Source organism: Emys orbicularis, chromosome 24 (genome assembly GCF_028017835.1).
Source record: "Emys orbicularis isolate rEmyOrb1 chromosome 24, rEmyOrb1.hap1, whole genome shotgun sequence".
Lineage (NCBI taxonomy): Eukaryota > Metazoa > Chordata > Testudines > Emydidae > Emys > Emys orbicularis.
Window position 1 is genome coordinate 8,175,623 of NC_088706.1, and position 21,565 is coordinate 8,197,187.

Below are 21,565 nucleotides of genomic sequence, written 5' to 3' on the forward strand. Positions count from 1 at the left end.
AATTCTATAGAATCTTTCTCTGCAATTCTATAAAAACATTTGTCAAATTTGAGTGACTTTGCTAAGCTGTGTATTAGGCACATTATCAAATTGCCCCAGATCTGTGCAGAGATTTTTGCAACACTTTTTCTTGTGACTGTACAGATGAATTATGACCTCATTTAGTTGGATTTAGAATTCATTCCCAGGTCATATTATGGTGAGTTATGCTGAGGGTCAGTGTCATTCTGATGAGTGGCTTCCTGCCTTCGGCTGAATAATTATGAATGGATGAATGTTGCCAGAGCACTTGCAGGATCTCCAGAGGAAATTTCTGGAGCAAAGAACTCTTATGTGGAAATGCCCTGCTGCCAATCCCCCTGTGTTTGAGAGCAGGAGTTCACAGCACCTCTTTCAAATGCGATGATCGATCTTTAGAAAAGAGGTGATCCTTGGTCGAACGCATTCAGATAGATCATGGTATTGGGTAAATGCAGAACCTTATTGGAAATCTAGGGAAATTACCTTTCAAAGGCAAGGCCAGACCGTCAGTTCCTAATAGTCCGAGGAACTTACTTCCAGTCATTCAGTGATTCCAAATTATATTATGACATAATGACCGTAGCACTTAATTCTGTATAAGAGGACAATAAAAAAAAATCGTGCTGTGGTATTCTACACTAACCACAGACTGCACTTAAGGGGCACAATTTCAAAAAAGGTCTATTTAATGTATAGGGAAAAACACATGTTCAGATGTATCAGGTCCTTGTAGCCTGGTCACTAGCTACAGATGACTGATTATATTGAAAAGAGAGAATTCAACATTCCTTTAGGAGGCGCAGTGTTGCCTAGTTGATAGAGCACTGGGTTTGGAATCAAGAGGCCTGGGTTCTATCCCCAGTTCTGTCACTGGCCACCTGGGTAACCTTGGGCATGTCCCTTCCTGCTCTGTGCCTCCATTTCCCCATTGATAAAATGGCGCTAAAGGTACTAACTTCCTTTAAGTGTTTTGAGATCTACTGATGAAAAGTGCTAGATAAGTAGGGTGACCATATAGCAAGTGTGAAAAATTGGGGTGCGGGGTAATAGGGGCCTATATAAGAAAAGGCCCCAAATATCAGGATTGTCCCTATAAAATCAGGACATCTGGTCATCCTATAGATAAGACTTATTACATTGCAACAGTTCAGCCAAACTCCAACATCCATTTGTACAACTATCTTTAGGGTTCTCTATGGGTCCAAATATACCTTTGTACCTTGCCCCTCGCTCCCATCCCTGCCCAGGTGTGGTGCAGATGGACATGCTGATCTCTTCCAACTCAACATTCTGGCAGTGGCTTTGGCACAATTGTGCCTAAATAACCAACGGTCCCATGTGATTGATGGACATCTGCAGAACTGTTGCATCTTTGCTTATGGCAATCTGAGCATAAGGGGAAGGAAAATGGTAACCAGCTAAGTGTTTGGCAGTCACAGGTGGTTGTGAGGCTTATGTATCTAGCATATCTGAAGCAGTGGTTGTGGACTGCACTCCCATTTCCCCAAGCCGTTAGTGTTGTAAATAAAACCAGATCCCATCATTCCTCTTTGAGCCCAGTTTTTGTGAAACAGGACTGTGGGTAATCCGAGTAGAATGACTCTTCCTTTCAAAACTAGTACTTACAATATATCCCCTCAAAGTCTGGAAGCATCATGCAAATATTCTACAAACAGGATTTCCTGCCTTTACTGTTCGCAAGCTTATTTTTGTCAACACCTCTAACTCCAGTGGGATAGTTTAATAAAAACCTTGGCTTCATTTGGCTGGCAGAGGTGGATTACTTTTGTTAAATTCTTAACCCCGGAGTCATCTTTCTTTTGTTTAGTTTCCCTGGGCATGTTATGAGCTAATGAGAAACACCATCACTTTGGCTTTATTTTTTGTGGGCATCTGAATCTGCCAGATCCAAGTATCTTGTAAACCCTGCTACGATAGCTCACCAGTGCATTCTACAATAGATTCGGATTCTGGTCACCTCTCTATTTCATTAACCACTAACACTGCCCTTTAACTCCACTTGCTTACCAGGGCTGACTTATCTTCCTCTGCATATGTTTCTGTTGACCTCTCTAAGAGCACTTTCTGAAATCTGGTACTTAGATGCCTAACTGTGGAGTTGAAAGCCAAAGTTTTGTCACTCGTTTAAAAAAAAAAAAAAAATCTTAATGCTAGTTAACAGCTCCTAGGATATAGTTGTTCTCATTTCCCATGATCTCCTGGACTGGATGGAAAATGAATTTAACTGTTTACAGAATTTAATGCTTGGTTTTCTCATAAAACAGTACTATACAACCCCACCAGCCGTTGTTTTAGGTGTAAAGCAACATCTCGGCATAGAGCTGTTTTTGTTTCAAAATGCATAAAGATTCTGTATCGAGTTGTGTTTTATGATGGTCTGAAACAGCCAAGGCAATGCACCCTTACCCAAAGAGACATGATGATGGAAATGTAATAAACCTGTATGAACAGCAGCGCTAGGGGCAGCTTTTGTAATGTTTATGGAGTGATTTGTTTAGGGACAGTATTCTGTGTTCATTCAGCACCTGTTTAATTAAAAAGATGTCCCTCCAAAAGACGTAAATGGTTGTCTCCCTGTGGCCCCTGCAGTCACGTAGGCCCCCCACATCTCACCTGCCAGCTAGAGCATCATCCTTGATTCTGTCTGCTGTCCCATCAGATTTTTTACATGGGTGAGCTTCAGCAGAGACTGAACTCCCTACCACCTGTCCTAATGTGTCGATTCCTTCCAAATATGCCTATTCCCTCCTTGGAAAACGGCATTTTGGCCAGACCTCCTGCCTTGCGTGCTCTCTGGCTTTGCACATGTTAATCTCCCAGACGTGACACAGCCTGCTGCAGTGTAGAAACTGGCCAGTATGCCCGCAGCCCAGCTTGTTGGTCAGCTCCAGAGTTGCACCCCGTTGGGGTCTGGATAGAGCTAGTCTGTTCAGCTCAGATGAGACTGGGAGGGTCAGCTGGACTAGGAGTCCTGCTGCCTCGCTATCTCTTGGGCTTGCCCCATTATAGTGATGTCACTCTGTATTGTACTATGATTTTTAAGTGGGTGTGGCCCTATCTTGAATGCCAGGTACTTGTCCAGTATCTGCCCTGATGTTGCAGTGACGTGACCCACTACCATCTCCCACCCTGTTGTCCCTGTACTCCATGGTTGACTGAGTCGCTTGCATATTGTGGAGAATTTACTGCATCCTCCCCTGGCATCAGCAGTTTTTTTCCCCATGTGACAATCGCAAAAGCTTGCCTCTTATACTACATGTTATTCCCAGGTTTAAAACAGGCTGCTTTAATTTTATCCCCTCTTGTCTTCCTGAATACAGTAAAAGAGAAATTGCGTTTGGATCCAGACAGTGAAATTGCTACTACAGGTGTTCGAGTCTCTCTCATCTGCCCGGTAAGTTGTTGCCCAGCAATCCAGGCCGTTAACATTAGCTCTCCTATTCATCTGTCCAAACCATCTTTACAGGATAATCATCTTTTTCACCAAAAACATCTAGAAGCAGTTTCTTGTGTATTTGCACAAGGCACCAGTATCCAATTTTGGAAGGGGAAGCATCTAGTGATACAATGGTGGGATGGGTCACCGGTCTGTCTGCTCTTGGTCCCGTAGCTGGTGAAGATGCGTCTGTCTGTCCCATGCCGGGCTGAGACCTGTGCACACCTACAGTGCTTCGATGCAGTCTTCTACCTCCAGATGAATGAGAAGAAGCCCACTTGGATGTGTCCTGTGTGTGACAAACCAGCACCCTATGACCAGCTAATAATTGATGGGTGAGTTCACACACTCCTTCCTCTTCTGCCCCTTTGGTTATTCCTCCCCACCCTCTTCCACATTGGGCTCGTGCTCTGGTTTTTAAGGCTGGATCTAGCTGATCCACCTCCGTTTCAAAATTGTTTTTAAGTTTAAAATCTATAATTGATCCTTGGGCATGTAAAGGACTAACCTCCCCGTTACTGGTGGTAGTGGGTTTGCGTGAGACTCGGTCATTAGTCTTTGCTTCTTGATTCTGTAGTTTCTCATCCGCTCGCTCCAAAACTCATACAACCGTCTTCATTTTTCATCTCGGTGACCGCAAAAGCTAGGCCGCTTTGCTCTTTTCCATGCAGTGATTGTTGATTGTCATTTACGCTCCCTAGAATAAAACTGCTTTACACACTCCTGACAAGACAGGCTGCCTTCGGCACGCACTCTTCTCCCCCTCCTTCGTTAAGGGCCTGATCCTGCAGTACCTCCCAAGCCGTTCTCAGCACGTCATAAGTATGTGCCAACCATTAATCCAGGGGTCATTAGATGCAGAGCTAGCACATCTAAGATGGAGGTATGAATGCAGTTATAAACCAGTGCTCTGTGGGTACTTTTTTTTTTTTTTGGATACTCCACTTGCAAACTGTGCAAATAGTATCTGTAGCGGTAGGCTGCAAACTCCTTAAAGTCCTTAGAAAAAGCTTTGCTGGCGATTTTTATATTATGAGTTCCTATAACAGGAACAAGACACGGGGTTGGAATCTCTGTAGGGGCATATTGAAGGTATGTTGGGCACCTTATTTATGAATACCCACACTTTCAAAGGTTTGGGGTTCTTGTAAGCTTAGCTTTTTAAGCTGCTGTTTTTACTAATGTGTTCTTGAAATGATTTTATTTTTACTTTTTGATTCTTTTGGTCTGGGTTCATCAAAGCAGCTTAGGGTTGTAGTCTTGCATCGTTCAGCACTAATCCAGGCTCTTCCCTGCCTGTAGATGGAGACAGTATAACAAAGACGCTTTTATAATGTTCTTCCATGAATAAAAGGAGCTTGTTGGTTCATGGTTCTAGTAGTATCTGCCTCCAATAACCTTACTTTGGTAGGTTCAAAGAACCTCAAGCTGTTGAGCATTGAATCATCTTTGTTATGTCACACTAGTTGTTTGTGCTGCTATCTGAGAGGAGCTTTTTGTGAGTAAGCTTTAGACTTTCAGATGGAAGATCCTGTGTATTGTATCTCTAACAACATTACGAGGTCTGGCAGCACTCCCCAGCACTTACAAACAACATAGTAAGCACAGTAAGTGCGCCAGTAGGATTCCAAAAAAAGTATCTAAGGTTTGTAGAGGGCCCCGCTGAGCTCTGATCCAGCCAGTCGAGTTTGGGTCACTTTGTTAAAACAGCATATGAAGGAGGCAGACCAGAGAACCAAGTCCAAGAGAGCATTATGGTCCACGTTGGGAGGCAGGAGGCCTGCATTTTGTTTCCCCCAATCTGGGGCAAGAATCTGAAGCCACAAATTTTAGGGAAGGTCCTTAAAGACTGGCCAACCCCAAACCATCATCTTCTTTTAGCCCCTTGTGGAGACTGTGTGTTTAATATATCTGGAGGAGAGTTCTTTCTTTCTGTCGTCTTGTGCTGCCCAGTGTGTTTTTGTGGGTCCCAAACATTAGGGTGGCATCCCTAAAAGCCCATGCCTTCAGATTGTGAACCGTAGGGGGTTTCTATGCCCTTTGAAAAACTTGATAAGAGAACAACTGGCCTGTGAGGGGGCATGTCCTACAGATGCAATATTCAGTGTTGGGGTCCACATACCAGTACCAATACCTTTGGACTAGCAACAGCACCATAGACATTCTCAAACATGGTGGCCGTTTATACATCAGCCTGGAAGGGAGAAGGCTTCACAGTCTGTCTATACTTGGGCAACTGGCTGAGTCAGAGAGTCCTTAACCCTTAGCCTTGAAGACATTTAAGAATGTCAGCTGCTCAAAGATTAATGCTTGATAATAGACCAGCACCTTGGAGGTGATATGCTTCCGTTGTGCATCTCAGAACAAGGTTTGATACTGTGATATTGGAAGATCATATAAAGAAACATGGAGAGATGGAACTGAGTCTTATCAAGAGGATAGTCCTATCCAAGGAATGTCTGCCTCTTACCATTGAGGTATGGTCTCCATATGCAGAACCGGGACAAGAGTCCTCTACAGAACCACTGAACTAGCTAATCCAGCAACAGATGCCAGCCTAAACAAATTAAAGACCTCACTAGGATCCCCAATAGCTCCAGGAACATGGGTTTAGATGCTGATCACCTTAAAGGAGAGCTCAGTAAACTGGCTGCCTACTCTGCCAAGAGCAAAGGAAGGAACAAAGTGATGAATGCCATTGTTTCCTATGTGAACAAGGCAGCACAGGAGTCAGGAAATGGCTAGGCAGCCTGACTATTTACTGAGCTTCAGTGTGGAAATTGCTGACAATTGTACAAATGGTGATGGCAACGAGGTGCAGAGCTCCTGGTTTCTGGGAAACGAACTCCCCCCTCAGATATCTCAGACCTCCTAATGGGGATTCTCTCAAATATACTGATGGACCCAATCACAAGAGCTCAGATGAATTCTACAAAGGGCAGATGAGCGAGTATATGTGAACGTCAACCTCGGTTATATATTCCCATGGATTTAGTCATGCAGACAGTACTCAGGGCATCAAGAAATTCATAGTTCCTGATCTTCTCTGGCTATTGTGACCTCCTCAGTCAGTCTGAAGCAACCTAGGCATAGATTACCTGTTCACTTTGCCCTGTGGCCAATACATAGGCTTGGAAGAATTGAATTTTTAACATTTACCAAGAAAAATCTAAAGTTACTGATATGCAAAGTAAGAAAAATGATGCTTGAGAACTTGTTAGAGTTTGATTTTAAAAATATTTACTTTGTATATTTTGATGTTTGTTTTAAGTCATAAAGATTTAACTTTTTGAATCTTAATGTCTGTCATTAAATAATTATTTGACCCCACCTAATTTCCTGAAACTGTGGAAAATTTAAACAGATGAAAACAGAAGAAGGTGCTGAAATAGGCTTTGAGATTATCCATCAAAATTATTAAATTCTGCCAAGCTTACCAATGCATACTCCTGGGGGAATTTTGCATCGCTGTGCATGTGCAGAATTCATGTCTCCTGCAGATTTCTTTGCTTCCCCGTAGAAAAATGACTTCTGACAGGAAAGCTGCAAGAGCGGTCATGCGCCCCTTCCTGACAGCACAGGCAGGTTGGCTCAGGTGCCCAGAGCAGCCGGTAGAGGTGTAAATCACCACCGGAAGGGGGGAGCTGGGCAGTCATGAAAGTGAGAGAGACCTTCTGTCCCTCTCGCTCGCTATTGCAGCAAGCACAGAGTGGAGGAGCAGAGCTTCAGGGTGTTTCTGAGGAGGTAGGAATGGGGCAGGCTCTGTCCCCTCAGGCAGAGCAGAATGTAGCAGCCTACCTGCTTAATGAATTGTTCCCATTGTCTTTTGAATTCCTCCCCCCCCCCCCCCCCCCCCCAGGTGTATAAAACAGGTGCAAAAGTTTTAAGGCTCCTTCACATTGCCAGAAGGGTATAAAGCAGTGCTTCTCAAAGCCGGTCCGCCGCTTGTTCAGGGAAAGCCCCTGGCGGTCTGGGCCAGTTTGTTTACCTGCCGTGTCTGCAGGTTTGGCCGATCGCAGCTCCCACTGGCCTGGGGAAGCGACACGGGCCGAGGGATGTGCAGGCCGCCCTTCCCGCAGCCCCCATTGGCCTGGAGCGGCGAACCGCGGCCAGTGGGAGCTGCAATCAGCCGAACCTGCGGATGTGGCAGGTAAACAAACCGGCCCGGACCGCCAGGGGCTTTCCCTGAACAAGCGGCGACCCGACTTTGAGAACCACTGGTGTCAAGGACAGTATGGCCTTATAAATGCTTATTGTGCTTTCGTGATTCGAACTGGTCTACATTTTTGGACTGAAAACATTTCCTATCAAAATGTGCTCCATGAACTGTTTGCTACTGACCTTTCTGGAGATGGTCAGTAGCCAATGTAAATTGTGAGTTTGATTTCCCCAGCCCTCAGTTGCCTGTGATGTAACACTGAGCATATGGCTGCATATATTTGTTGACTAATAACTAGAAATAAAGGGTCAAACTTAGCCACATTACTATTAGGCAAGGGGGCTTGGGGACTTCCTCCAATGCTCCCCACTCCTGTGCTCCATCCATTGTATTGTAGTTTAAATAAACTACTGAAATAATTGAAACCAGAGTGATTATATTGCATTATTTTGACAAATGCAGAATTTTAAAATATTGTGTTCAGAATTCCCCCAGGAGTAAATACAACAGGAATATCCATTTCCCTTTCTCATTTATAGCCTGGCTATGGAGGACTAAAGCTTATGGAAGAAAGGGTGTTCCGGTAGTGCTACCTCCACTGGCAAAGCTTCCTTTTCTTTATTTTACAGCAGAAAACAGTGATGTAGAAAAGATGAACTCGATCCAATCCATGCCTTTGTCATTAATCTGGCATTTCTCTAGACAGCTGAACTTTGTACCTGTTCAGTTTTTGTAAAATTGGTAGTAATAGTCAGTCTTTAGGAGTAAACTAGAACGGACCATGTTGGACTCTGATCTGGATGTTGTCCGTTTCAGCAAGCAAAGGAACACAACCTTTGTGTTGATCCGGTAAAGATCCAAGGAAGCTACTGAAGACCAAGCTAGTTGATGGATCTCATGTAAGCCTCCCTGAACCATTTTACATCCTTAAAGTTCTATTTCTAGTATCCACTTTTGCTAGGCTAGGAGACTAGAGCCGTCCAGGTCCTGTCGTGAATCAAATAGCAGATCCTACTCAATCGGGACAAAGCAGTGCTCAGAATGATATCGCACTTCAAGGAAACTTCAAACTTTTACAAATCAAGTGTTGGTTCACCCTCGTACTGATAAAGGGAAAAACTCCACAGCCTAGGCATGAGTGATGCTTTCTACAATCTGAATTCTAGATGGTCTGTTCCAATAACTATTAAACAAACACCCTCATGAGGCCAGTGATGAGAAACACTTCAACAATAGTAAAGCAAATGCCCAACCTCTAAGGCACGATGAACCAGAGAGGTAGTCTCAATCTGGTTAGAAGTCCATCTCCTCGTGATTAGAGATGGGTAAAGTGGCCATCTGGATCTATGCCATCATTTTTGTATTTTCAACACCGTGTGGGCTGGACACAGAAGCTTTTTCTGATGCAGCCTCTAGCAGGAGGACATTGCATGCATTATACTTCCCCGGAGATTTCATCACTAGCTTGGGAAGTCCAGCGTCTGGACTGATAAAGAGTAAGAAGAGAGGAAGGCTACACTTCCTACCTGACTCTCTTAATCTGGTGGATTACTCTGTCCTTTCATAATGTAACAAACTGAATGTGTGTGCATAAGTCACCCAGTGTACTATAGATGTAGCATCATAAGAATATTTTCTGGGCAGAAGCACAAGGGACTTGTCTATTGGCCTAACTTCACACTTGCAGTGGGGGTGGGAATGTGTTCTACTGTAATTAAAATTTCAGCCTTTGGGATCTGATGGGCTACAGGATGGGGTGTGAGGAGCAGAGTCTTTTGCATCGTGTTCAAATGTGGTCTAATAACTGAGTTGCTATCTCAGCCCACTTCCTAGTGGAAAGTCTTCCTCAAAGAACTACCACCTGTCATAAATAACAGTAGTTGTCCTCTCCCACACCATGGGCAGCATCGGTAGAGACCAAGGACTGAATTGAGCATGGAGGCTGCCCTCTGATTCATGGTTTAAGCCATGTCAGGATGGACTGGGGATGTTGGCACTGCCAGTACCTGGTGTGTGTGTGGGGGAGGGGGGGGGAATAGGACTTGGGTGTAGCAGCTTTTCACTACCAAATTCCCTTCAAACATAAACTTTAGGGCCATTTAAGGTGAGGATCCATCTTCGCGTTCTGTCGTCAAAGGTGCTCTGCTGATTGCCTCAAGGCTAATAGATGGCATCTTCTTTCCTCTCCAGGCTGCTATCAAAAATATTGACGGAATGCGAGGATGCAGATGAAATAGAATACCTGGTGGATGGATCCTGGTGTCCAATCAAAGCTGAGAAAGAGAGAAGCTGCAGCCCTCAGTGTCCAATATTGGTACTAGGTGGGTGTGTAGTGGGTGGGGCTAATGATTTTAAATGCACTGAAAGATGAACTGTAAAGAACATACACCGATCACTTGATACAAAATCGGGAAGCTGGGTCAGTGTTGGAGAGTTGTCGAACACCTCATGAGCTCTGCTCAGAATACCGCTATAAGTCAGCTAATAGGTTCCCCCGTCTTTCTATACAAAAGAGTAAGTAGTATCAGAGATAGTAACTGCACAGTAAGGAGGGCATCATTCTGGTTGGGGTCCTCGAGCCCTTTTGAATAGATCCCTAATGGTTTAGTTAGCGTTCACATCAGTTGTTTAGCAAAACTGGGTTATCCCTTCAAAGTGGCATGGAACTAACATCTTTTATATATTCACTTATAGAATAACCCTGAAATGTTCTGCCTCCACTCATGGACCTTTCATTAGTGGTGTTTTAACCAACAAATCGGTCTGCATTGTTCTGTAACGTGTCTGACTGAAAAGGTCCCTTATTTTTGTGCAGATATTTCCTGAGCAAACCCTAATTCTTTGAGTGGCTGCAGATGTGTGTTCCATTCATGTGTGCACTTGTCCAAAGCACTGAAGCCAAAGAACTCTGCTTGGCAGTACCTGTTGGGGTGGTACTCATGCCCGCTGGCTGCCATAGCCCCTACCATGGCTATATAAGGGAGGCAGCGCTCTGATCCCCCTCAGTTCCTTCCCGCCCGCGGCTTGAGTTGGAGCGTTCAGTGTGGTGTCTCATCTCATGTTCTCTATCGCAGGGTTTATTGGGGGGGGGGGGGAACAAGAAATAGTTAGTTTAGTAGTACCTTTGGGTTTAATGCAGTGTAGTTGGTTTTTAGCCAGGTGTGACACCTTCCCTGAGTTTTAAGCATTGTCCACCATGTGGAGTAGCTATCCCTACCAGTGACCCCCACACACTCAATGTTTGTTGTGCCTTGGGGAAGGGCACATTAAGGAAAGATGCTCCATCTGTAAATTCAAGAAGAGAATGCCTTTAGAGCCTTGCACTTAAATTAGCACCTACTAGGCAGAACATGAGGCCTGCTTCAGCAGAGGGGACTGCCACAGATCATCAGGCCCCTCAGAGAGCACCTGAGCTGGTATGGGCTGCGACTCCACAGTCATACTTGGATTCCTCGCCCAAGAGCAACAGTGATTGTTCTCCTTCCTTTGGTAATGTGAGGAAAAGCTCTCACAAAATGGACTGGAGCCGCTCCAGAACTTGGAGAGATTCCTCCTCCCTTTCTAAGAGAAGTGTAGACCGGCACTGTGAGTCTTTCAGTATGTGGGATAGAGGTGGACTGTCAACCCACTCTGCAGTACCAATGTGAAACCAGTTAGAGACTGTACAGTCAACTCTGGTACCGCCTGTGGGGCATCCATTGAGTCCAGTCCCAACAGTGTTGTCGTCATGGGTGGTTTCCATATTGGCAGTGTATTGGGCAGCAGTGGATTTGCTGTGCCTTTCTGTTCCTGACTCACCACTTGTTCAGGAGCATTTTACAGTGGTGGCTTAGTATTCGGTGTCCTTGGCACCACTGGGACTGGCTGCAGACTGTTGTTGGCTCTGTCTGCAGCACCTCGTACCCATGGGGCAGGGTTGCAGTTGGCTTCCTGGTCTGTACCGAGGGGTTTGCCAGTGCAGATGCTATCTCCGGTACCGACAATGATTGCAGCGCAGTCTAACTCTGGGTCTGGGATCAACTCTGGTTTTGGTACCAATGCCGGCTTCGATACGGAGTGGGTTGCCTTTATCAGGACTGTAAGTGCCATGTCTTGCAGTTGATGCAAGGCCTTTACTGGCTTCATCTGGAGTGGCTCCTCCATTACAGTCAGACTATATGAAGAGTCTTCAGGATCTAGTTAGGAGACCTTTCCATCTTCTTCACCTTCGCAGTCCCACTCTGAGGTCACTTAAACTTCTGGGCGATTGCCAGTGGTATGGGGATTGGTACCACTCATGCATTAGGGATAACTACACCTGGCCTAGCTTCTACTGGTCACTAATGTCCTACCCTATCCAGTGGCTTACTTGGAATCCTTGGGCGGTTCCTTATTCGGCAAGGTCCGAATCTTCTGCTAAGTCCAGGGCAAGCTCACCTGTTCTCTCCCCTTCTCAGCTGCTTGTGCTTCAGCCATAGACTGAGTTGGCTTCCTCTTAATCGGTGCATCCTGGAACCCTTGTTATAGTCCTGTGTTTCCACTGCTTCCCTCTTCTTCCTTGTCACCAGATGAAGAATCCAGCACTATATAGCATCATCTCTGGTACCTAAAGACTTTAAATCCTTATCCAGATCTCTTGAGATGAATGGCCTCGATCTTGGCTATTCAAGCTGAGGTTTTTAAGGAGAACAAACCTACGTTACTGGATATCCTTCAGTTCTCAGCTCCTAGGGAGAGTGGCTCTCATTATAAATGAAGTGATCTTAGAGCCTCCCAAATCTGTGGAATACCCCCAATGCCTCTAACACCCACAGCAAAGTGTACTGATAAGAGAGATTATGTTCCCAGGCAAGGTTCCCATGCAAGTGTGTTTTCTCACATCCAGCTCCTATTTCCCTGGTTGTGATGGTAAAAAACAAGAAGTTATGGCAGGAGAGAGAGAAATCCATTCCTCAAGTCGGAGTATAAGAGGTTGGACTTGACGGGGAGGAAAGTTTATTCAATCTCTTCATTACAAATGTGAGTTGCCAACCAGCAGAAAATATTACCTAAATATGACTTTGTGAATTGGGACACTGTGCCCATGTTTACAGATTAGTTATCAGAATCCTCCAGGGAGAGTTTTGAGGCATTTATTGCATAAGGCCATTCGGTGGCCAAAACCTCTTTGCAGTCAACATTGGATGTGGCAAATGCTTTGTCCAGATTTATGGCTTCGGCAGGAACCTTGAGAAGGGCCTCGAGGTTACGGAATTCTGGCATAGCTCCTGAGGTCCAAAGGAGCATAGAGGACTTACCTTTTATGGTCAGTTTTTGCTCTCTAAGAAACTGATACATTGCATTCTTTTGAGGACTCATGCTACTTTCCAGTCATTGGGAATTTTATACCCAGGCCACAAAGAGGCATCATTTTGCGGGGTCAGCTATAGCCCAGCAATATCGTCTGCATTGATACTTCCAGCTGTTATCCTACCTTGCTAGGCTGCAAGAATTCTTCAGAAAAGGGCATAAATCACAGAGGAAACCTGGTTCTAATTTTAACCAACCAGCCCATCCTCCTCCTCCATCTTTGGGCAGGCAGCGTCTTTGACTTGCATATCGAGAGCAGCTTACCAGTGGTGACCGTCTCAACTACATCTCCGTTCGGGGATGGGCTGTCTCACTTCTGCAGTGCATGGGAAGCAATAACTACGGACAGATGGGTCCTAAGCACTGTGGGGTCAGGTTATGCCATCCAACTTCTGTCCATTTTCCCCTTTCCACATCTTTAACCCCATCAGTTTTCAGGGACCCATCTCACGAGCTGCTGCTTCAGCAGGTCCAGACTCTGTGCTCTGGGAGCTGTAGAGAAGGTGGTTCCTTTTAATCAGGGAAAGGGATTCTGCTCCTGGTACTTCCTGATTCCCTATGTCCAAGGGAGGCTTGAGACCTATCCTCAGTCTCCACAGTCTCACCAATTAAATCAAATGCATAAAATTCCACATGGTTACCCTGGCTACTATTCTCCTCACTTTGGATCACGCCGCCTGGTTTGCTGCTCTCAATCTTCAGGATGCCTGCTTCCATGTGGTGATTTTTCCCAGACCACAGGAAGTTTCCTAGTCATCAATCAACATTATCAGTACGCTGGTCTCTACTTTGGCCTGTCATCAGCCCCATGTGTCTTTAGTGAATGTATGATGATGGTTGTAGTGGCTTATCCCCAATGGAGGGGAATTCATGTCCTCCCGTACCAAGACAATTGGGTAGTGAGGGGCAGATCCAAAGAATAAGTCCTCAGTCCTCTCCAGTTCACACGGTACCTCTTTGATCAACTGGGGTTGATTTTGAACACAGCAAAGTAGACATTGATTTTTATGAGGACCTTATTAGACTCTATGAACTTGAGGCCCTCTTCTCCCATGTCAGTGATTCCAAACAATATGACACCTTTGTGCCTCTGGACCTCTAATCTCAGCCTTCGACCATGGTCCACGTATACCTGAAGTTACTAGATCATATGGCCCCGTGCACTTATGTGGTCCAGCACGTGAGATTGCATCTTAGACCAACTTCAACCATGACTGAAGAGGACAATCACCCGAGTTGCCACCAGAGATACTGGGCTCGCTACAGTGGTGGGCTAAACAGAACAATGCATGTCAGGTTCCCTTTGCCTGTCCTCTACTGACCAGGACTCCAGTCAATGATGCCTCCATAATAGCGCATCTAGGGACATTAAAGGTTCATGATTTGTGGTCAGAGACGGAAGCATCTTTTCATATTCATATACTGGAGCTTCAAGCCACTTATGATGCTTGTCCTGCCTTTTGGGATCAGATCAGGGGAGCATACCACCACAATGGTTCATTTGAACAACCAGAGAGGAGCCCGTTCCAACCAGCTTTGCCAGGACGCAATAGCGTTCTGGTACTTTTGCATCAAAGACATCATGCTTTACAGCCTCACACTTACCGGCCTCACAAAACCAGTTGGCCAACCATCTCAGCAGGACTTTCTCCGAGAACCACAGGTGGTCTCTGAAAAGGAGCATGGTGAGGCCCATCCTCAGGGAATGGGGCATCCCTTCAGTAAACCTATTTGCAACAAAGGACAGTAAAAATGCCGTCAGTTTTGTTCTTGATCTCAGTCCAGGATCTTTAACCAATGCCTTCCATTTGAATTGGGGATCAGCCCTGATGTACGCCTTTCCCCCTATTCCTCTTATCTCTCAGGTTATCCTCAAACTCTGAAGTTGGACCTTGCCAAACTGATACTTATTGTGCCAGCTTGGTCAAGACAAGGTTGGATCTCTAACCTTCTCAATCTGTCTGTCCAACCTCCCAGATCTCTTCATCTCTTTCCCGACCTCCTGACTCAGCACCATGGCCAAGTTGCATATCCTACACTGAGCAATCTATCCTTCACAGTATGGATGGTTAGATGAAGAGGAAAGGCAGTATTCAGAAGCAGTTTGGAGGGGCCTACTTAATAGTAGAAAATCATCTACTAAGACCACCAATTTAGCCAAGTAAGTTTTCCCCATTTGGTCAACATCTAGGAATTCAGCTGATTTTCGCTCACGCTTAGGATGCTTTGGGATTACTTGTTACATCCTAAGTCCTCCCGTCTGCCTCTTAGCTTGTTGGCAGCAATCTCGGCATTCCATTCTCCAGTCCAGGGGAAGTCAGTTTTCTCAGACTCCATGACGGTGAGATTTCTGAAAGGTATTGTCCGTCTGTTTGCACCTGTGAAGGAAATGGTCCCGTTGTGAGACCTTAATACTGTACAGGCCACCCTCATGTGTCCTCCGTTTGAGCCGCTACCAGCTTGCTCTTCGTCTCTTTTTCTTTCTCAGAAGACAGCCTTTCTTATTGCTGTAACATCCACAAGAAGAGTCCGTGAACTGCAGGTCCTAATGGCAGGGCTTCCTCCTACACATTTCTTCAAAGACAGTGTCCTTCCGGCCACATCTGAAGTTTTTTATCCGAAGTGATTTTCACAGTTTCACCATAAGCAGGTTATTTAGTTACCCTATATCCTTTACTAAGCCACACTCAGATGATCCGTGTCTTCATACGTTCAATGGGAGGCGATGCTTTGCATTTTATGTGCAAAGGACTAAACCACTTCAATCATTGCATCGGCTTTTTGTCTCTTATGCGGATCAGATGAAAGGACACCTGGTCTCAACACGCACAATTTCCTGGTGGGAGAACTTCAAGCATGACAACAGCTTATGAAGTAGCCCAAGTGACATCTGTCATTTCTCAACAATGTTTCGATATGGGACACTTGCAGGGCTGCTGCATGGTCTTCCATACGTACTTTTACTAAACAGAATGCTGTTGCGGTGGCATCTAGGTCAGGTGCAAACTTAGGGAAGGCATTTCTGTAGTCATTGTATGAGTAGATTCAAGCAGTACCAGTAGGAGGTAGGGCTTGGAGAGTCATCTGAGTGAAATATACATCTGCAGCCACTGAAAGAAAAGATGGTTATTTACCTGTAACTGTTCTTGGAGATGTGGGTGCAGACCTATATTCTGCAACCTGCCCTCTGTCATGTCTGAATCAGAGTCTCCAGTCTTGGATTCTGGTTGCAAAGAACTGAGGGGGGTCAGGGATGAGCGGCCCATATGTAGCTATGGGGAGAGGCTTTGGGGGCCAGAGGGCATGAGCACTGCCCCGATGGGTACTGCTAAGCAAAGTTCTCTGGTTATGTGCACATGTGAGTGGAATATGCGTCTGCACCCACATTTCAAAGAGCAACAGTTATAGTACAGGTAAGTAACCATCTTCCTTCCAGGGTGTATCGGCCTTCCGGGGCATCTCAGGAAGTATTCACTTACCCCACTGGTCTCTTAAGTAGATGGATTTCCGTACGCAGCCTCCCTAGAAGGAATGTTTTATCTGCCCCTTCTCCAAATACTGTTCAGATATGCAAGGAGGCTGCATCCCTCTGGGATTTGCTGTGATGATGATGGTGAAAGAGCTGCCGAGGAGTGTTAGTGGGGAAGTTTTGTAGATGTTCTAATGAAGCCTTTCTTCCCAGGTTCTTCCGATGTGAATGGGCTGTTGCCCACTCCCAATGGTAATGGAGAGAACGGCAAGGTCACCGCCGACGTTGTGGATTTAACACTGGACAGTTCATCATCCGAGGAAGAGGAGGAGGAAGACGACGAAGACGACGACGATGATGATGGACCCCAACCGAAACGACGCTGCTCTTACGAGAAAGGTTTAGTTTCTGCCTGCTGACTGCGGAAGTAGCTCTGAATCTCAGAATGGACAGACTTGAATACTCTGGTGCTTACTAAACTGGAGAGGAGGGGAATTTCTCCTTCGCCTCACTTCCCTTCCTCCCTGGTCTCCTTTTGACGTTCCTATTCCAAGTTAACCATTAAAACGAAAAATAAAACCATTGAGCTGCTTCTTGGTTGGAAACCTGCCCCACTAAACAGCCTGACCCGAGCTCTGCCAGCTCAACCTGACCCGGAGTCCGAAGTAAGGAAAGTGTCTTAAGCCAGGCAGCCAGGATCCAGAGCTAACTGACCTCGGGTGCCATTCAGCATTACAGTGTGACTCGCTGGAGTTCCCCTGAAAACCTACAGGATGGCTAACTCCAGTGCATCTCCAAAGCTGTGTGCATTTTTATTGTCTTGTTAAATAACCATTCCTGATTATCTAAAGTTTTGCTGGACATGTGAATGGGCGGGTTAGGGTGGGAAAGAGAGGGACTTGGGGTGGGGGGAGGAGGTTTATATAGCCGAGCAAGGTTAGAGGGTTTTTTAGGGGTGGGGGAAGGAATGAAAGGAGAGACTTAAGATTGGAATCGCACTGTTCTAGTTAGGAGCTCCAACAGCTCTGCACCTCATGTAAAGAGACACATTTTGAATCCTTTGAATCTAATCTGAAGATAATGTAGAAATTGTGCGTAGTGAATCATTTTTAGTTGAGCAGAAGCCATGGGGAGGGCGGGAAGGGCTTGAACCACAAATCTGTTGTATTTTTGAAGTGCAATAACTTGGTGTTTTTGAAGACGCAAAGGGCTGTGCATTCCCTTTTGTAAAGAAGGCTTTGTCTTGGGAATCGGTGCCAGGGGCCTGCAGGACAGCTGACGCCCATCAACTGGACATGTGGCATTGTGTAGGCGTGAGGTGGGGTGGAGGGGATGTATGGCCTTCAAGAAAATGCCAGGTGGGGAAATCTCAGTTTCTAGTCAACTACCTCGGTAACTCCAATTCAGGTTTATTTCAGTCATGAAACAGTGCAAAGCCCATCACTGGGACTGCTGACCGCATTAATGTCATGGTGTTTGGAGACTTAGCCAAGGGCTAAGTGGAGCACGGCGACCACGTATTAATGGCCTCTGGACTTTTCCACTTCTGTTAAGACTTTGGTCCCAGACCCAAAGCGACTGCTAAGCTCTTAATGGCAAAACGTTGCTTTTGAGTTTCCAAATGGTAACCTTTTCCTTTTGTCTTGTAAAGATTTTTTGGTAACTAAATTGCCTACGCAGCTCTGCCTGTTCCTAGTTAAAAGCCTCTGAAGTCTGCATCGCTTTGGACCTTGCCGACTTCCTTGTCTGTGGATGAGGATAAACTTTAGAAGGAAGTTGGCATGTTGACTTTGCCCCTTGAGCATATACAAGGGAAGGGTGGAACTCAAAGTAACTGCCCTTAGTAATGCAACGGACCACCCCACCAGCTGAGCAGAGATGCTCCAACCAAGGCCATGTGTGTAGCTTCCAGTCATGCTGTGTGTAGACTTCCCAGCTACTGGCAAAGGACATTCTCTCATTTCCAGCCCCACCACCCCGTCTGCTCGCACTGTACTCTCTAACTATCCGTGAAAGTACAGACGCATGGGCAGCATGGACCCTATTTCATCTCCTATAATTTCCTCTCCCCCTAAAGCTTGGGCCTGGAGGAAAGGAGGCAGCTACGTTAAACCACAGAACCAAAGTGATGGTGCTTTCCAAAGCACTTCTGATGCATTTAAGAAAAAGTGATGCATGTAAAATACCCCATCAACTTAAAAGCCATCAAGTTCCATTAGAACTCTTTTTAAATACCCTTTTAAGGACCTACTCTAAGGCCTGTAGGAAGAGAGCAGAATATTCTCCCATAGATGCTATTGAGCAGAAAGCTAGACCCTGGCTTTCGGAGCCTTCCCTCTCCAAATCCTCACTGAGACTCGTAGCCCGATGTACGGATAGAGCTTTCTCCAGCGAGGCATGCTGTCCCTTAGATTAGGCTGCTTCAAGAAATCCCAGGCCCGGCAGTGGTGGGTTATCGTGCTCTGCGTCCTCTGATGAGAGCGAGAGCTGATCACCTTGGCCCGCACGGGCGTGTTTGAAGGGAAAGGCCCTTCCTGCAAATCTGTATTCGGCCCAGCAAACTGAAGTGGAGGCAGGTGGAAAATGATTCTGCCTTTTCTCCCCTCCCTCCCCCCTAAACGAACATGTGCAAAGCTGACTGTGGCAGGGGCACGTCAGGCTGAGGGGGTGGCGGGGGGGGGATTGTCAAGAAGCCTCTCTGGCGTTTCCTCAGCAGCAGCACCAGCCTGTGAAAACAACATGGCGAAGGAATTACCCAGCCCTCCCCCCTCCCCCCCCCCCCCAAGAGCAATTGAGGGGATGAGGGACGGGAGGGAAAGGGGCAATCTCGTTCACTCTTCCGCCATTTTAGTTCCTTTCCCACAGAAAAACCTTTATTTGTATGGAAGACTTTTTTTTTTTCTTTTTTCTTTTTGCAAATAAGCAATATGTTTTCAGGTTGAAACCAATAAATAAATAAATTAAAAACTTGGTAGAGCTCAAATTGTTTTACTGTATAAAGTTTTGCGGCTTGCATCCCCAGCCGCCCGGTAGTGTTAGAGTCCAGGGTTTTTTTCGAATATTTGTATCCTAATTTAATTGTTTTTAAATTTTCCAGGCCAAGCCACTGTTTGGAGACATGCTTCTGTTACTGCTTTCTGTTTGAGTTGGCCAGCTCCTCCTGTACGTATGTTTTTTTTCTTATATCCTGTTTTTTTTTCTTTTTTGTAAAGAAGAGGAAAAGAACAAAACAAAATTATTTTTCTTTCCCTCAGTACACATTCTTCAACGTTCAGAATTCTAGTGTTTGTTAAATAAAAAGAGAGATTTACATTTAATTCCCAGCTTGTCCTTTTCCATTGTGTACTTTGGGGTCTCCCTCTTCTGACTGAAGGCAGGTCTACACCACAGCTGTGCCATTGGAGTGCCATAATATGGACGCTGCCTAGGTTGACGGAAGAGCGTTTTCCATTGATGTTGTTAATCCACCTCTTTGAGAGTGAAAGAATTCTTCTGCTGACCTAACTGCGCCTCCACCACGGGTGAGGTCGACCTTCTGATGGCGCACCAAGCGAGACGTTTCTCCCAGCACTGAGCAACACAGCTAGGTCGAGCTAATTTTTAAGTGTAGAGCAGGCGGGAGAGATGGTGGATTCTTCATTGTGTGGGGTCAAGATTGGGAGCCCGATGCTTTGTTACCCAGCGTTGTCAATTACACCAGGGGGAAGTGGGCGTGAATGTTACTATGGTGACTTACTAGGACTTTTAAACTCAGTGAGAAGTACAGGGCAAGGGAGAATCTGGTGCTCCAGACGTCTAAAGGAGATGGTCTGGCTCCACTGTACGTAGGGCTTCATGCAGGAGTCACGGGATGGGATTCTCTGGCCAGTATCATGTAGGTGGCCAGGCTAGATGATCATAATGGTCATCCTGGCCCTTAATCTGTGACTCTCCAGTGGAAGATGGCAGAGCCAAGCGGGCTGAATGGAGAAGATATAACATTGCAGCTCTTATGCTGTAACTTTGAGTTAGTAACTCGTTAGTGACGTGGCTGACTCCAGATATGGTTTGTGGCAACACATGGTTAATATTCATAACCGTAGTAGCTTACCACATGCAGCCTAAGCGGACACATGGGTGTCAAATTGGTCACAGCCTCCTTTTTGGCTGTGTGGAGGAGACTCCCTTTAACCAGTTTGCCTGCTTCTCCCTCCTAGTTCTCAGTGTGGCAGGCAGGGCGTCCTAGAATGCGCTGGTGGACTGCCACTCTGGGCACGTGTCCCCAGCTACTCTGTTCCCGGCCGTGGCACTGGGCAATAGCTGCCTAGATTTTCCCAGACTGCGCGGAGTTAAAGCTCAGCTGTTCAGAGGCGCTGGGGTGGACGAGCTTAGTGGATGTATGGTTACCATGGAATAAATTACTGTGTGGACACAATTCCATGCATGGGCCAGAAGAGTGTCACAGACTGGTTACTAAACCATAGCTGTAATCTCAGTTTACATGGGGTTTTGGTCCATAGGAGCGTGTGCATCTCCTGCTCATAAATGGGGTGTGTGTACATCTGTTAAATTACAGCAATGAACCTCCCACATGTCCCCCCACCGGAACTCCTGAATTCGTTAGGAATAAAGTGGCTGCTTTGTCCTGCATTTCGCATTCCTGCTTGTATCATTAACGGGGCTTCTGAGTGGGAAAGGCTGCTCTGAGCTTGCGTGGATCCTTTTACCGTTTCAATCTGGGACCAGCCCTTGTTCCTCTCTCCTATTCAAGGATTTTTTTGTATTGGAGGTCTTATGATCCATCCGCATTCACACTGAGCTCTGGCTCCATTCCCTGCAGATATGATCAAATCACCACTTAAAATAGGACACTGAACCAAACTAGGATTTCTACATTGACACGTTTATTTAATATCCGCGCCAGAACAGAAGTGGTGTCCTCTTAGCATGGATAAGAAACAAAATGATAGGCAATCAGCAACCGCCTATCCTTGGGCGCAAACAAAAAGCACGTGGCAGCCAGAATTGTGGAAGGAATTACACAGGACCCGGGGAGGTTGGAGGTTTCCAAACCTTAACCAGCATGGTCCACTGAACTGGGACTTAGGAGAGCTGGATTCTTTTCCTAGCTCTGCCACTGAACTGCTGACAC

At 45.9% G+C, this 21,565-nt stretch overlaps 1 protein-coding gene across 1 annotated transcript in view; it reads left to right on the forward strand.

Annotated features, from left to right (window-relative positions):
• Positions 1-16,976, forward strand: part of PIAS4 (protein inhibitor of activated STAT 4) — a 33,237-nt gene extending 16,261 nt beyond the window's left edge. Inside the window, exons 8-11 of the mRNA XM_065422107.1 lie at positions 3,363-3,436; positions 3,653-3,813; positions 9,828-9,958; positions 16,648-16,976. Of these exons, the coding sequence (XP_065278179.1) occupies positions 3,363-3,436; positions 3,653-3,813; positions 9,828-9,958; positions 16,648-16,853 (572 nt within the window). The 3' untranslated portion in view covers positions 16,854-16,976. The remainder of the gene's footprint in view (positions 1-3,362; positions 3,437-3,652; positions 3,814-9,827; positions 9,959-16,647) is intronic.
• Positions 16,977-21,565: the final 4,589 nt, after the last annotated feature.